Source organism: Canis lupus, chromosome 9 (assembly GCF_048164855.1).
Source record: "Canis lupus baileyi chromosome 9, mCanLup2.hap1, whole genome shotgun sequence".
Classification (NCBI taxonomy): Eukaryota; Metazoa; Chordata; class Mammalia; order Carnivora; family Canidae; genus Canis; species Canis lupus.
In genome coordinates this window covers 47,900,914-47,916,080 of record NC_132846.1, presented here as the reverse complement: position 1 = coordinate 47,916,080, position 15,167 = coordinate 47,900,914, and the positions used below count along the sequence as shown (strand labels likewise).

The window sequence follows — 15,167 nt, the reverse complement described above, 5'->3', positions numbered from 1 at the left end:
AGATATTGATGAATGCCTTATTTTCAAAAGCAATATGGCACAGGTCTATTAAAACTTAACACGACACCAAAAACTACTCTAAAAGACTACCACCACAACATGCTTTTGTATCAGGAGTTTAAAAATCTGGATAGTTACTGATTCATGTTCATCTGATTCGGGACATCCTGAAAGCCAGTAACATACACAAATACAGATCCACCTATGAGTAAACAATGGTATTAACAAACCTTTTTTTTTTTTAAGATTTTGTTTATTTATTCATAGAGATACGCACAGAGAGAGAGAGAGAAGCAGAGACACAGGCAGAGAGAAGCAGGCTCCATACAGGAAGCCTGATGTGGGACTTGATCCCAGGTCTCCAGGATCACACCCCAGGCTGCAGGCAGTGCTAAACCGCTGTGCCACCGGGTCTGCCCCTATTAACAAACCTTTAAAGGTTACAAAAAAAAGTTATCAAATGAGAAATTAATCTGGAAACCTAAAAAGAATTTTGTTATTGCTTGTTCTTTAAGAAAAACAAGGGGATCCCTGGGTGGCGCAGCGGTTTGGCGCCTGCCTTTGGCCCAGGACGCGATCCTAGAGACCCGGGATCGAATCCCACGTCGGGCTCCCTGCATGGAGCCTGCTTCTCCCTCTGCCTGTGTCTCTGCCTCTCTCTCTCTCTGTGACTATCATAAATAAATAAATAATTTAAAAAAAAAGAGTTGAGAGAGAATGTATATTAAAAAAAGAAAAAAAAAAGAAAAAAAAAAACAAGCAATATCACCAATAATCTCAGTCAGTATCAAAGAAAAACTCGGGATCCCTGGGTGGCGCAGTGGTTTGGCGCCTGCCTTTGGCCCAGGGCGCGATCCTGGAGACCCGGGATCGAATCCCATGTCGGGCTCCCGGTGCATGGAGCCTGCTTCTCCTTCTGCCTATGTCTCTGCCTCTCTCTCTCTCTCTTTCTCTCTCTCTCTCTATCATAAATAAATAAATAATAAAAAAAAAGAATAAAATCTCTAAGACCATCTGCTGCACTAAGAGTCAATGGGCATCTTAGTGATACGTGCATTTTTGTTTTCAACCACATTGCTTGCCAATCAAGAACTACTATAGGGTATTCTTGTGCATATAACTAATGAAAAAATCTTTGCAAATGACGTATCAGATAAAGGGCTAGTTTCCAAGATCTATAAAGAACTTATTAAACTCAACAGCAAAGAAACAAATAATCCAATCATGAAATGGGCAAAAGACATGAACAGAAATCTCACAGAGGAAGACACAGACATGGCCAACAAGCACATGAGAAAATGCTCCGCATCACTTGCCATCAGAGAAATACAAATCAAAACCACAATGAGATACCACCTCACACCAGTGAGAATGGGGAAAATTAACAAAGCAGGAAACCACAAATGTTGGAGAGGATGCGGAGAAAAGGGAACCCTCTTACACTGTTGGTGGGAATGTGAACTGGTGCAGCCACTCTGGAAAACTGTGTGGAGGTTCCTCAAAGAATTAAAAATAGATCTGCCCTACGACCCAGCTTTTGCACTGCTGGGGATATATCCCAAAGATACAGATGCAACGAAACGCCGGGACACCTGCACCCCGATGTTTCTAGCAGCAATGTCCACAATAGCCAAACTGTGGAAGGAGCCTCGATGTCCATCGAAAGATGGATAAAGATGTGGTTTATGTATACAATGGAATATTACTCAGCCATTAGATAAATGATGAATACCCACCATTTGCTTCGACATGGATGGAACTGGAGGGTATTATGCTGAGTGAAATAAGTCAATCAGAGAAGGACAAACATTATGTGTTCTCATTCATTTGGGGAATATAAATAATAGTGAAAGGGAATAGAGGGGAAGGGAGAAGAAATGGGTAGGAAATATCAGAAAGGGAGACAGAACATGAAGACTCCTAACTCTGGGAAACGAACTAGGGGTGGTGGAAGGGGAGGAGGGTAGGGGGTGGGGGTGACTGGTTGGTGGGCACTGAGGGGGGCACTTGACGGGATGAGCACTGGGTGTTATTCTGTATGTTGGCAAATTGAACACCAATAAAAAATAAATTTATTAAAAAAAATCTTACCATCTGAGCACTAAGAAAAAGAATGCAATAAGGGCAAAAACTAATGAAAGACTTACTTTTCTACTATAAATTTTAAAACGCTTCTAAACATATCTCAAAGAAGTTCTGAAATCATTCTTTGGTTCAAATTTAACATCAATTTATGAGAATTCTCCAACTAAGACTGGTAATAAAATCTTAAACATTTAACACTATCCATTTATTTTCTAACCTAAATTGTTTTTTGAATGAGAAAAATCAAGATTCCTATCATTAAGTCAACAGAACACTGCACAAAATAGAAAAAAAGACAGAGATGCCTGGCTGGCTTAGTTGGAGAAGCATGTAACGTTTGATCTCAGGATCACGAGTTCAAGCCCCACGTCAGGTGTAGAGATTACTTCTGTAAGTAAATATGCATGTAAACTTTTTAAAAAGGAAAGAAAAAGACAGAGTTCAACTCTTGGTTCTATTAAATCTAGCTATGCAAACTTGAACAAGCTAAGCTGTTCAAGCTGCAGTTTCCTCAATTCTCATGAGTTAATTTCTTTGGAGCACCAATGAGACAGATCATTTATGTGTAGCAGTTGAATACAGTACATGCTCAAAACTATAATTCATCAATCTGTATATCTAAGTTTTTCACTTTTAAGTTTCAAAGCAAAAAAAGTCCTTCCCCTTTATCAACTGTAAACTACATGGCACCTTTCCCATAGGTGAATTTTCTATTAAAGAAAAGTTCAGAAAAAGACGTAGTGGGGTAAGAAATGTTTTTTTGAGTTTTTTTTTTTTCTTTTTTGGGTAGGGGGTTATGTAAGCTCTACAACCAACATGGGACTCAAATTCACAACCCTGAGATCAAGAGTCACATGCTCTGAGCCAGCCAGGCATCCCATTTTTTTTTCCTTTTTAACAGTTACTAAATGTTTAATAGTTATGTTTCCTACCTCAACTTACTAATATCCTGCAATACAGAATTCACAATTCACAATGGAAAATGTATTGTTACTCATTACAAAGATCTACACGTGCTAAAGTGAAAAGAAGCAAAGTACACAAAGCGTGAACAGTGTAGTACTAGTTGAGTTTTTAAAAACACAGAAGTAGGAAAAGGGTAAACAAAAGCAAACACACCAGGATATGCAAAGTGTTTGTCTCTGGAGTGTTACAAACTAGAAGCTGATACAAAAAGCTGTTAGGGGAAGGAAATTCTCAGGAATGTGAAAGAGGGGATGGACTTCCTTCTGTTCTATGCATATTACTTTTTAGGGAAATTTTATGGTTATTTTTCCAAATTGATTTTCTAATTTAATATAGAATGTGACCATTACATTTAGAGTTCAATTAATCACACTAATAGGCAAGACAAGAAAATTACACATGAACATGGGTATTATGGTCTTGAATTACCACCCTAGTTTAGCATACTATTTCATTATTTACCTTTTAAAGTATTGATGCTACACAAAGAATGTAGAATGAGGTGTAACCAAACTCTGATTTATCATACAAATATATTTCCCTAAACAGAAATGACAGTATATGCTGTTATACAGAATCAGAATTAGCACGTTACCATTCTGAATAAATGCCCACATTACTATGGCATTGACCAGTCAAAAAGAAAAACTGATGAGACGCCTGGGTAGTTCATCAGTTGAGCGTCTGCCTTCAGCTCAGGTCCTGATCAGGTCCGGGGACCAAGTCCCACATCTGGCTCCTTGTGAGGAGCCTGCTTCTCTGTCTTTCTATGTCTCTGCCTCTTTCTGTGTCTCTCATGAATGAATGAATACACACACACACACACACACACACACACTAAAAAAACTGACAATCTGGTTTTGAGGTCTCCTGACCCATCTTAAAAAATTATGCAGGGAGTAGTCTTATCAGACATAGGTTTCATTTATCTTCTACTTCTGTTTTAATAATTTGGCATAATGTTCATCACAAAATGTCAAATTTAGTGTTTGCTCTTCAAAATTCAAAGGAATTTAAAAACTTTTCTATAAAACCAATTTATTAGGAAGGAAATTTAAGGTACTGATTTTTCTGTCACTTTTCCTGATTCTAAAAGATTAAGCTTCATTCCCAATCCCTTAATTTTCTTAACAAAGGAATAAAACGTAAACTATTCTTCCCTATAAAACTATAACACAACCGTTTTGTTTTTAGGAAGGATCATGGTTACTAGTAAAGGCCATCAAAAACGTATCTTATGAGACTAAATTGATTAACAAAATCAGGATATATGAACCTCCCAAAAATTGATGCCAAAACAAAAGTGGCTCTCAGGACACCATCCTTCTTATATTATTAATCTGTTAGATGGTTGACAACTAACTTTATTCAGTTTTCTGTTAACATTATTCTCTCAATCCCCCTATTCAGCAGGAATTCCTTTATACATTATAGAACAACTCAATTACTGACTAAAATTCAGTAAGTGTTCTATGAAATAATAAACTGGTTTAGATTTAAATTTAAATATGTATTTCATTTTTTTTTTAGATTGATTCTCTTTCTTTCTTTTCAGGGTCCTGGTATCATGACCTAAGCTGAAGGCAGATGCTTAACGGAACTGAGCCACCCAGGAGCCCCTAAATACGTATTTCAAACTATATTCCTGGAAAGAGGTAGTAATAAATACATATCCATGATTACCTAGGACAGCTTAAAACAAGTTGCTACAAGCATAAATGTCCTAAAAATTTGTACAAATATTGCATTCTACTCCATAATGTGTATAAGTACTTGTTCTAACTTTCAGAAGAATGATTTACCCCCAAATTCCTGAAGTGCTAAATGATATTCCAAAAACACTGCCATGTTTATCTGTGGCTTTAGCACTGCTATATACTTGATCTAGAAGTTAGGAGGCCCCCAAAGCTGAGTCTCTAGAATATACATGTTATGAATCAACAACCTTGGGGCACCTGGCTAGCTCAGTGGCTGAGCATCTGCCTTGGGCTCGGGGCGTGATCCCAGGTCCCCTGCAGGGAACCTCCTTCTCCCTCTATGTCTCTGCCTGTGTCTCTCGTGAATAAATAAATAAAATCTTAAAAAAAAAGGGATCCCTGGGTGGCGCAGCGGTTTAGCGCCTGTCTTTGGCCCAGGGCGCGATCCTGGAGACCCAGGATCGAATCCCACATCGGGCTCCCGGTGCATGGAGCCTGCTTCTCCCTCTGCCTGTGTCTTTGCCTCTCTCTCCCTCTCTCTCTCTGTGTCTATCATAAATAAATAAAAATTAAAAAAAAAAAAACTATATGGAAGAAAAAAAGAAATGGATGAGCCTATTTCATTTCCCTCTTTCAGTAAGGGAATAACAACGGTTATGTGGGAATGTGGGCAAAATTTTTCACTGTATACCTTTTTAACTACGGAATTGTATGAATTAGTATATATTTGCTGGTTTACTTTATTTTTTAAATAAAGGGATTTTTTTAATCTTCCCAGATTAATTTGATACTCAATTTGATATGAAAAGTACTGTCATAGAATAAGACATCACATTTAAAGAAAAATGCTAACATGTTTACTACTAACACAGTCACATACATTATCACTTTCCTAAAGTTTATACTATTATAACAAAAGTATAGGCTAAAAAAACAACAGTATCCAAAAACTTACCTGGAGGTACAGGTGGAGGAAAACCAGGAAATTGTGGGGGTGGGATCCCTGGTGGGAGTGCTGGGATTCCCATGGGAGGGCGATTCAAATGAGGGGGGAAAGACATTCTTACTGCAGCGGTCTAAAGAAAAAAATCATGACAAATCATTTTATTTGAAAACTTTGCAATTTGATATGCCTGGTTTGTTGGCCTTCATTTTTAGAGTATCTGCAAAATTCTAAAGTTTTCTTACCCAAAGGAGTTGGCAAAGACCCTCTTTTCTCTGTCTGTCCATTGAGAATTTTTAAAACTTAGATCTTTTCTAAAATAAGTTCCCAAAATGTACACGATCTAAATTCAGGATAGACTCCTACAATCATATGGGAATACATATAAAGGAAGAAAAAAATTTTGAGGTTCAGTTAATATCCAAAAATTAAATACCAAACATCAATGAATCTTTTTAAACCAAACTCAGAATCCAGGAAGATTATCTAAGGTTTTTTTCTTTAAATGTTCTGATGCATTTTTCTACATACATCAGCACCCTGAAAACTAAATGTACCAAGTTACACAATATTTGTTGACTCAATGTTGGCCAGTTCCTCAAGGACAAATGAATGTCTCAGTGAACCATAAACCTGAGAGGGAAGAAACCTCCTGACATCAGGTCACATACTAACTACTCAGATATAAAGAAAACATACAATTTGTGACAATGAGAAAATATGTAACTTTTATTAAACTTAAAAGTCAACTTCCTAACCATTCTTGAATGAAATTCAATGAATGAAATTCAAGAATCAGAACTTAGCATTTGATTTCTTTGAATATTAGAATATACTGTACTGTTTAAATGGTTTGATATTACTTAAAAGAAAGTTAATTTTGTCCTTTAGTTAAATGAATATAAGTATTTAAGACTCCCCAAGCACCAAATTTTGTATCTTCATCAACATACTTGAATGTCCAGAACTGTTAGAAAAAGTATAAAAATTCTATTAGGATATCCTAGGAGGATTCCATGCACCAATTCAAAGAAGCAGCCAAAATAAGTGATCTCATACCAGTAATGGCACTAAATAGCAGTGATTTGATCAACAGGAGATATGTCTGTCGGGCACTAGGAAAAATTCCCCCTACACTCTGTAACTGAAGGAGTCTAGAGTTGTTTGAAGTTTTTAAAAAGAATCTGTCTCTATTTTTGGTCTATTTCATACATTGATTTACTCACCCTTCAGAAGAGAGAAGATAAAAAGTGCATGTCTTCCACTTCCTCGCCCCCTAATCCCAACAGTTTGGTATATATCGTTGTATTCTTCTAAATACCTTTCTATACACAAACTAACATATAATTATTTGTGTTTTTCTGCAAACAATATAATCATACTATACTGTTAGGTACATTTCTCCCTCATTATCATTAACATCTCATCAGTTCATATAGTTCTATTCCAACCTTTATAATACGGTAAACTACTACAAGCATATAATAATTATTCATTCAACATGGATGGTTGGATCCACATTTTGCCTCTTATAATACTGAACATTCTTGGACATATAAATCTATGCACCTGTGCAAGTAACTCTCTTATGCAGATTAGTACTATATGTATCTACACTTTACCTCCGAATCATCCTCCAAAACTAGCGCACAAATCCACATCCCCACCACCAATATATGGGTATGCCCTTTGCTCAGATCTTCACCATTGTTAGAGTAAATCAGTGTTTAAATTATAACAATCTGAAAACTAAAAAATACTCCCATTTTAATGTACATTTCCTTAATCTCTCTTGAATATTTTTACCTGTTTATCAGACATTTCTTTAAAACAGTCTTAGAAAAGTATGTCCTTCAGGCTCACAGCTGTTCTTCCTCAGTATTCTTTTGACTTAATAAGTTAGGATAATATTCTATAAAATCTTAACTTCAATTTCAGAAAACACAGTACACTTAAAATATTTAGAAAGTTTTTTTTATAAAAAATATTTAGAAAGTTTTACAAACAAAATAGATTCCTAAAATTCCATATACTTAGAAAATAAGATAGTAGAAATGCCTTAAAATATTTAGTATCAGTATAAATTAAAAAGGGAATTTTTAAGTAATATTTTTGTAATACTTTTTCTCCAAAAACAAAACAAAACAAAAATTCTATATAAAGGGGGTGAGTGTATCTCCTTTTAAAAGAGGGAAAAAGGGGGATCTCTGGGTGGCTCAGCGGTTTGGCGCCTGCCTTTGGTCCAGGGCGCGATCCTGGAGTCCCGGGATCGAGACCCGCGTCGGGCTCCCGGCATGGAGCCTGCTTCTCCCTCCTCCCGTGTCTCTGCCTCTCTCTCTCTCTATGTCTATCATAAAATAAATAAATAAATCTTTAAAAAAAAAAAAAAAAAAGAGGGCTACTATCCTACTTCCACAAACTCTTCTATTATCATTATTCTTTATCATTATTCTATCTTAGCACTTTCTTAGGAGGGCAGTTGAAATTAATACCTGTCAGATAAATTAATTAATCAATGAATGAATCAGTAAACCAATTTATTAGGACGCTCCCATGTACCAAGTACTATGCCAGTAATGAAGCAGTGCCTAGCTTCACAATGTTTACAAAGACTGGAGCATAAAATTCATCTCTAGAATCATTTATTGTCAAGTACTAGCTATAACTATTACTTTTTAGAAACCTAGGTTCTTGGTGTTTATATTTCATAGCTTTTAAATGTATAATTTCTTCCGTACAAATTAACCAGATTGTTTTAGTGTATGCCAATGTATCCATTCCATTCACTTCTAATTTTTCTATGTTCTACATCTCTTTCATTTAGAACTGTTCAAAACTTGCTTATTCATAAGTGAACTTCAAAGGTGTCTGATAATTTTATCTTAATTAAGGTTATAGTTCCTCCTATGGTCAGAAAACTACAATTCTGGTGATCACTGGTAAATAATATAAAAAATCACTTCAAAAAATAAATAAAAATCACTTTAAACATCCTAAAATAGGAGTATCAACCACTTTTTTCAAAATGAACTTTTATGTTTTGACATGTGAAAATGAGAATAAACTTTTATAACCATAAAACAAAGCTTATCAGTTCTTAACTACAGTTGATAAATTGTAATACTCTCATCACAAATTATAGAGATTCAAAGTTGGCAGGTTCTTTGCAGAATAAAGTAGGGAAGAGAATTAGGGAGTTCTTTAGTTAAATATGGTAGGCCTCACCAAGAAGGTAGGTAAATTGACCTCCAAAGGGGCCAAGGCAGAGAAGCCTTGTATCTGGAGGCAATAGCCTTCCAAAAAAAAAAAGGAAACAAATGCAAAGAGCCTGAGTTGGGCATGGAGTGCTTGTGGGAGGAAAGCAAGGCCAACAGCTGGAGCAGAGTACTTGAGGAAAGTCAAAGATAAATGCCAAGTATTACTTGAGGGGGGGGGGTTCAGAGAATGTAGTACTTTGTAGGCCACTGTAAAGGTTTTGATCTTTACTCTGCATGAGATGGAAAACATTAGAAAGGCTTCTGACCTGACTTATATTTTAAGTGTCACTGGCCACTGTAGAACTGGAGACTGGGGATCCCTGGGTGGCGCAGCGGTTTGGCGCCTGCCTTTGGCCCAGGGCGTGATCCTGGAGACCTGGGATCGAATCCCACGTCAGGCTCCTGGTGCATGGAGCCTGCTTCTCCCTCTGCCTATGTCTCTGCCTCTCTCTCTCTATGACTCATAAATAAATTTAAAAAAAAATTTTTTTAAAAAGAACTGGAGACTGGAGAACAAGGGGCGATACAGGAGACTACTGCAATAATGAGACAAGAGAGGGTGGCCTGGAATAGGTGGCAGTGGTTAAAGTGTTAGATTCAGGGAATCCCTTGGCACCTGCCTTCGGCCCAGGGCGTCATCCTGGAGTCCCGGGATCGAGTCCCACATCGGGCTCCCTGCATGGAGCCTGCTTCTCCCTCTGCCTGTGTCTCTGCCTCTCTCTCTCTGTCTCTCATGAGTAAATTAAAAAAAAAAAAAAAGTGTTAGATTCAGGATGTAGTACTTTGAAGGTAGCCAATTTCTGCTAAGGGAGTGTGGAGTTTAAGAAAGATGCAATAATTATTTTATTTGAAAAAATAAAAATAATAATAATTATTTTATTTGCACTGAGATGATTTAAATAACATTTAAAAATACTTGTATTTTTTTACTTTTTTCATTTTCACTTTGGAGTGCTTCACTTTTAAAAGGTTCAAAGCATTTTTACCTGCTAGGTATGAAACCTTATGGCCTAAAGTAACAAAAACAAGCAACTATGATGCAAGTATTATCTCTAGTGTTGCAATGGTCATACAGGTTTATTATACATTTGTCAAAATTCACTGAAATTAAAATCGGTGTATTTTATTGCATCCAAATTTTATCTCAATAAATCTAGTCCCCATCCAAAAAAAAACCTTTAAAAAAAAGAAAACTTTTAAATAAGATTTCTCTTTAGCACTCATAATATACATGCTTTTTTTTTTTTTCACTTTTTCCTCTTTACACTTTTAAATCACTGCTTTTTTCCTACACCATTAACTGCTTACAACCACTGCAGATTTATCCCAAGAGAAAACGAATGATTTCACCAGGAATAGATATACTGGCTAACCCCATCAGGGCACTGTATGTCAAATTTCTGAATGCTAAGAGGCAAATGAACCAACAGATTCTTCTTAGTAAACATTTATACAACTCATTCATTCATTCAACAAATATCTAGCTCCAATTTTGTGTCAGGTTCTTTTCTAAGTATTATTTTTAATAACTCTGAAAGAGCAAATTTTAAGTTATTATATAGTTACACAGCCAGCCCAGTGGCTCTCCAGTGAACATAAATGATCATAACTATAGAATGCATTGTCCCCTGCTCTGCTTATAACCTGCAAGGCACAATGAACTGACAACCTGCCCCAGCCTAAGCAAAGCCAGCCCTTCAAAATATCATTTCTCAAACTGAATTTCTACAGAAGGGAAGTGTTCAGTAACTATTCCTAAGAAAAAGTATTCCATGTCCAAAGAATGGGAAATGCTTGATTAACAAAGTTTCTTTTACAGGAAAACTTTTCAGAGGTATGAAAATACTCAAGTCTCCAAAAAGGGAGCTCATCATTTTCTGAGATTTCCACTTAGCTGTTTTCTCATTTTCGATGATTAAAAAGCAATGCTTGGGCAGCCCCGGTAGCGCAGCAGTTCAGCACTGCCTGCACCCCAGGGTGTGATCCTGGAGACCTGGGATCAAGTCCCACGTCGGGCTCCCTGCATGGGGCCTGCTTCTCCCTCTGCCTGTGTCTCTGCCTCTCTCTCTCTCTCTCTCTCTCTCTCTTACTCATGAATAAATAAATAAAATCTTTAAAAAAAAAAAAAAAAGCCATGCTATCTAGAGAAAAATTAGTGGTAGTCTGGAGTGACTTGAAAACAAGAAAGAAAATCCTTTTGGGGGAAAGTCACATAACTCTGAACATTTACTAAAAATCATCAAATTGCACATTACAATGAGCCTGTTTCCTGCGTTAATTACACCTTAATAAAGTTGCTTTTTAAAAAAAGCACTACTTGGGCAGCCTGGGTGGCTCAGCAATTTAGGGCCGCCTTCAGCCCAGGACGTGATCCTGGAGACCTGGGATCCAGTTCCGCATCAGGCTGCCTGCACGGAGCCTGCTTCTCCCTCTGCCTGTGTTTCTGCCTCTCTCTCTGTCTCTCATGAGTTAAATTTAAAAAAATCTTAAATAAATAAAAATAAAAATAGTACTACCAATTCAGGACAATTTCAGGCTAAATCCAGTTAAGACTTGAGGATTAGACAATACTGCATCAATATTAATTTCCTGATTTTGTTGAATGTACTGTTGTTAAATATGGAAATGTCTTTATTCTAGGAAATATACACTAAAGTGTTTAAGGGTTAAGGGACATCTGCAGCTTACTAGCAAAACATTTCAGAAGAAAACTATGAAGAAATAGAGAAGATAAAGCAAATTCGTCAAATGTTACCATTTGGGGACCCTTGGTGAAAGGCATTTGAGAATTCTTTCTACTATTTCTGCAACTTGTTTAAAGTTTGACTCATGCCAAGTAAGTGTTAAAAGTAGTATTAAGAGGTGCCTGGGTGGCTCAGTCAGTTAAGCATCATCTGCCTTCTACTAGGGTCATGATCCCATTAGGTTGCCTGCTCAGCCTGCTTCTCTCTCCTGCCCCACTCATGCTCTCTAGCTATCTCTTATCTCTGCCTGCCTCTCTCTCTCAAATAAATAAAAAAATTTTTTAAGGCAGTATCAATTCTGGTGGTGTAAATATTATCTTCTTTTTCTTCTCTTAACGTTTCAAAAGTAAAAAAAAGGGGGGGGGCAAGAAAAAAAAAAACTATTCACCAACTTTAAGGGGGAAATCAGTTGATATCCTTTTAGAAATGGCAGTGGTAGTTGTCAGAAAAGACTACCAAAATTAAACAAAATACACAGAATGTTTTTGTAAGAAAATGACTACTTTTGCTTCCAAAGGTACAAAATAGTTTAAATCATACGCAAACGAGAAAAGTACATAGCTAATTTATGACCCAAAAAGTTACTCGAAAATCCCAAACTTGTATTAGGTCTGAAGTGTTACCAATGTTACAACAAACTCATTTTATTTTAAAAACATATTTAAAACCTTACGAAAGTGGAATAAAAAGATACCAAACCACAAAATAAAAAGTACTTAGCCCGAACTGTCATTAATATATGGTACCTATGCAACACTGGGGCAATAAAAACATTTTCTTCCTAAAAGTGTTTCCGAACCATACCAAAATAAATAGATAAATAAGGGGAAAACCCTACTTTGGGGATCCAAGATGCAAATTTGGTAACCTCAAGAAAATAATTTTTTTTTTTTTTAAGTTGGCTACCCATCATCCAGCGTGGAACCCAACGCAGCGCTTGAACTCATGACCCTGAGATCAAGACCTGAGCTGAGATCAAGAGTTGGACGCTCAGGGCACCTGGGTGGTTCAGTCGGTTAAGTGGTTAAACATTTGACTCTTGATTTTGGCTCAGGTCATGATCTCGGTGCCCAGAGGCTGAGACCCACGTCGGACTCCGTGGTCAACAGGAAGTCTGCTTGAGGTTTTTTTTCTCTCTCAAATAAGTTAATCAAAAGAAAGAAAAGCCCGACACATAACTAACTGAGCTGCCCAGGTGCCCCAAAAAGATGACTTATTTAACAAAAATATTAACATTTTAATTTACTTCTGTTTACAGAAAGTCTTTAGCATACATTATCTCACCAAATCTCCCAAATTACCTATTGCAGATATATTAATCTCCTTTTATAGATGAAGAAGCTAACTTCTCCAAGGGAACACAATATGTGGGTGGGGACTCCAAGGTCCTCATTATCCTAAAATTACCAAACCAAAGGCTGTTTTCACTGTTATCACAATAACATACCAAGAAGAAACTTAAGAGTTAACTTTTTTTTTTTTTTTATTTATAGAAGTCTATTCACAATACACTGAATGAAACGTTAAGACTCCGGATTAGGCTCTTGCGCTTCACATTCTTAAATAACAAACAATATCAACGTGGACTAAACCCTACGTTACTTAGACATTGCACTAAGGATTTTACATGTTTTTCAAAGCCCGCAATCACGATAACCTATAAAGTGGATACTATTACAATCCTCAATTTACAGATGAAGAAAACCAAGACTCCAAGAAAAGTTAAATTAATTACAATAGTACACTATCGGCTTAAATCACGAGAAACCGATGACCCACACTGAATTATCTTTCAAGGCCTATGAATGTTTTTGGAAATCTTCTGAAAAATTAAAGTTCCCAACACAATATATAAAAATTGCTTATACTCTACTGCCAACCGCCTAATTCACGGTACTTCATACTACGGCAGTCTGGGACAAGAGAAGTCCAATCTCTCGACTCTCCTTTTGGTCTGCTCCACTCTGCCCAGTGGAGGAAAATGGCTTTTCCATAGCAATATAAATCCACATTACATAACTTCATAATAATCTTCATACTCCTAGATCTACTTCGAAAAACGTTATTTATGAAGCACTGAAGACCGAAGAAGAGTAAGAAAGAAAGAACACATTTTAATGTGGAGGTTGGTCACCGCCTAGAATGAATGGGGGGGGAGGGGGATAGTTTACTGCAACCTCCAATGGAGTAAGGGGGGGGGGGGAAGGACCACACAGTATTCATCACAATCTCAAAAGAATGGTGGGGGAGGGTGCTTTAAAAAAAGAAAGAAAGAAAAAGGTGGGCATTAGTTGAATTCGGGGTTGGGAGTGGGGGAGTCCCCTCGGTGGCGGGCTCTGCATGACCCAAGAGGGAGGGAAAGAAATTCGGTAAACAGGCTGGGTGCTCGCCGGCTTGTACGCAGAGCCTGGGGCAAGAGCGTCCTAGGCCCGAAAAATCGACGGCAGCACCTCCGCCGAGCTCGGGTTAGAAAGGGGCCTTCCTCTGGGAAGGACTCCCAAGGGGCCGGACCATCATCGCGGGGCAAACGTGGGAGCCCAGAAGGGGCCGAGGCGATGCGCTCGGTGTGGCGGACCGCGGAAGGGAAAGGGAAAGTGGGCGACAATGCAAGGGAGAACAGCTCTGGCCCCCACGGGCCCCTGCTGGGCCCACCTGGATTTCCGAGGCCCTAGAGAAGTGCAGAAACCCAAGCCTCGCGCCCGTCCCCTCCCCCACCCCAACCTCCCTTCACCCCCAATCCCACCCGGGGCCCTCTCGCAGCCTCCCTGGCTTCCCTCCTGCCACCGAGGTACCCCGTTCTCCCCCGGTTCCCACACGCATTCAGGGGCGTGAACTCACCCTCCGCTGAGGAAACGGTACGATCTTCGCGGTCTTCGAGGCTCCAGGTTACGAGCGGGCGCCACCGGCTCGAGGTCTCTGCGCGCCGCTCGCCGGGAGCGGAGTCCCGAAGCGCCTCAACGCACAGGCCGCAAACACAGCCGCGCTGCGCGGGGAGCTTCTGGAGGTCTTCCTCTTGCCCGGCGTGCACTGCGGCCGCGGAGCGTAAAGAGGAGGAGCATAGAGAAGGACGCGTATAGATAGTCTGCTCTTCTTTGGGTCTGAGTCACCGCGCAGCCGCGAAGAACCATAGAGAAGGAGCGCCTGGTGGGGACTAGAGAGGCTCGAGCTGTAAATGACGACCCACCCGGCCATGTTTGATTGGAGCTGATTGAATCTTATGACTAAGAGACGCCATCTTGAGGTCAAGGTTCCGCTGCGCGCGGAGTAGAGGCTGTTAGGGTAACTCCTCGCTTTTTGTAGTTTGGTGTCCCGGGGCTTACAGCCCTGTTTTGTGGCTCAGTGAGGTTCGGTGGACTGCAAACCGGGCCTCTCCCAGCACGTCGGCGGAAACGCCGCCTGCTGATCTTTCCTGGAAAACAGCTAAAAAACTGGCGAAGGGCGTGGTGGTTCCAAGTGCAGGCGCACACCCCTTGTG

The 15,167-nt window shown here is 38.8% G+C and overlaps 1 protein-coding gene across 3 annotated transcripts in view; it reads right to left on the bottom strand.

Annotated features, from left to right (window-relative positions):
* Positions 1-14,797, bottom strand: part of RBM25 (RNA binding motif protein 25) — a 53,044-nt gene extending 38,247 nt beyond the window's left edge. Inside the window, exons 1-3 of one of the 3 annotated variants that reach the window (XR_012036885.1) lie at positions 14,531-14,726; positions 5,937-6,053; positions 5,704-5,824 (exon numbers count right to left, since the gene is read on the bottom strand). Coding sequence is in view for 2 of the 3 variants with exons in the window: in XM_072839204.1 (XP_072695305.1) it covers positions 5,704-5,824; positions 5,937-5,978 (163 nt within the window). In the remaining variant the exon portion in view is untranslated. Of the gene's footprint in view, positions 1-5,703; positions 5,825-5,936; positions 6,054-14,530 lie in introns of all 3 variants that reach the window. The other 2 variants (XM_072839204.1, XM_072839205.1) reach the window with 2 other exon arrangements.
* Between the last annotated feature and the right edge of the window lie 370 nt (positions 14,798-15,167).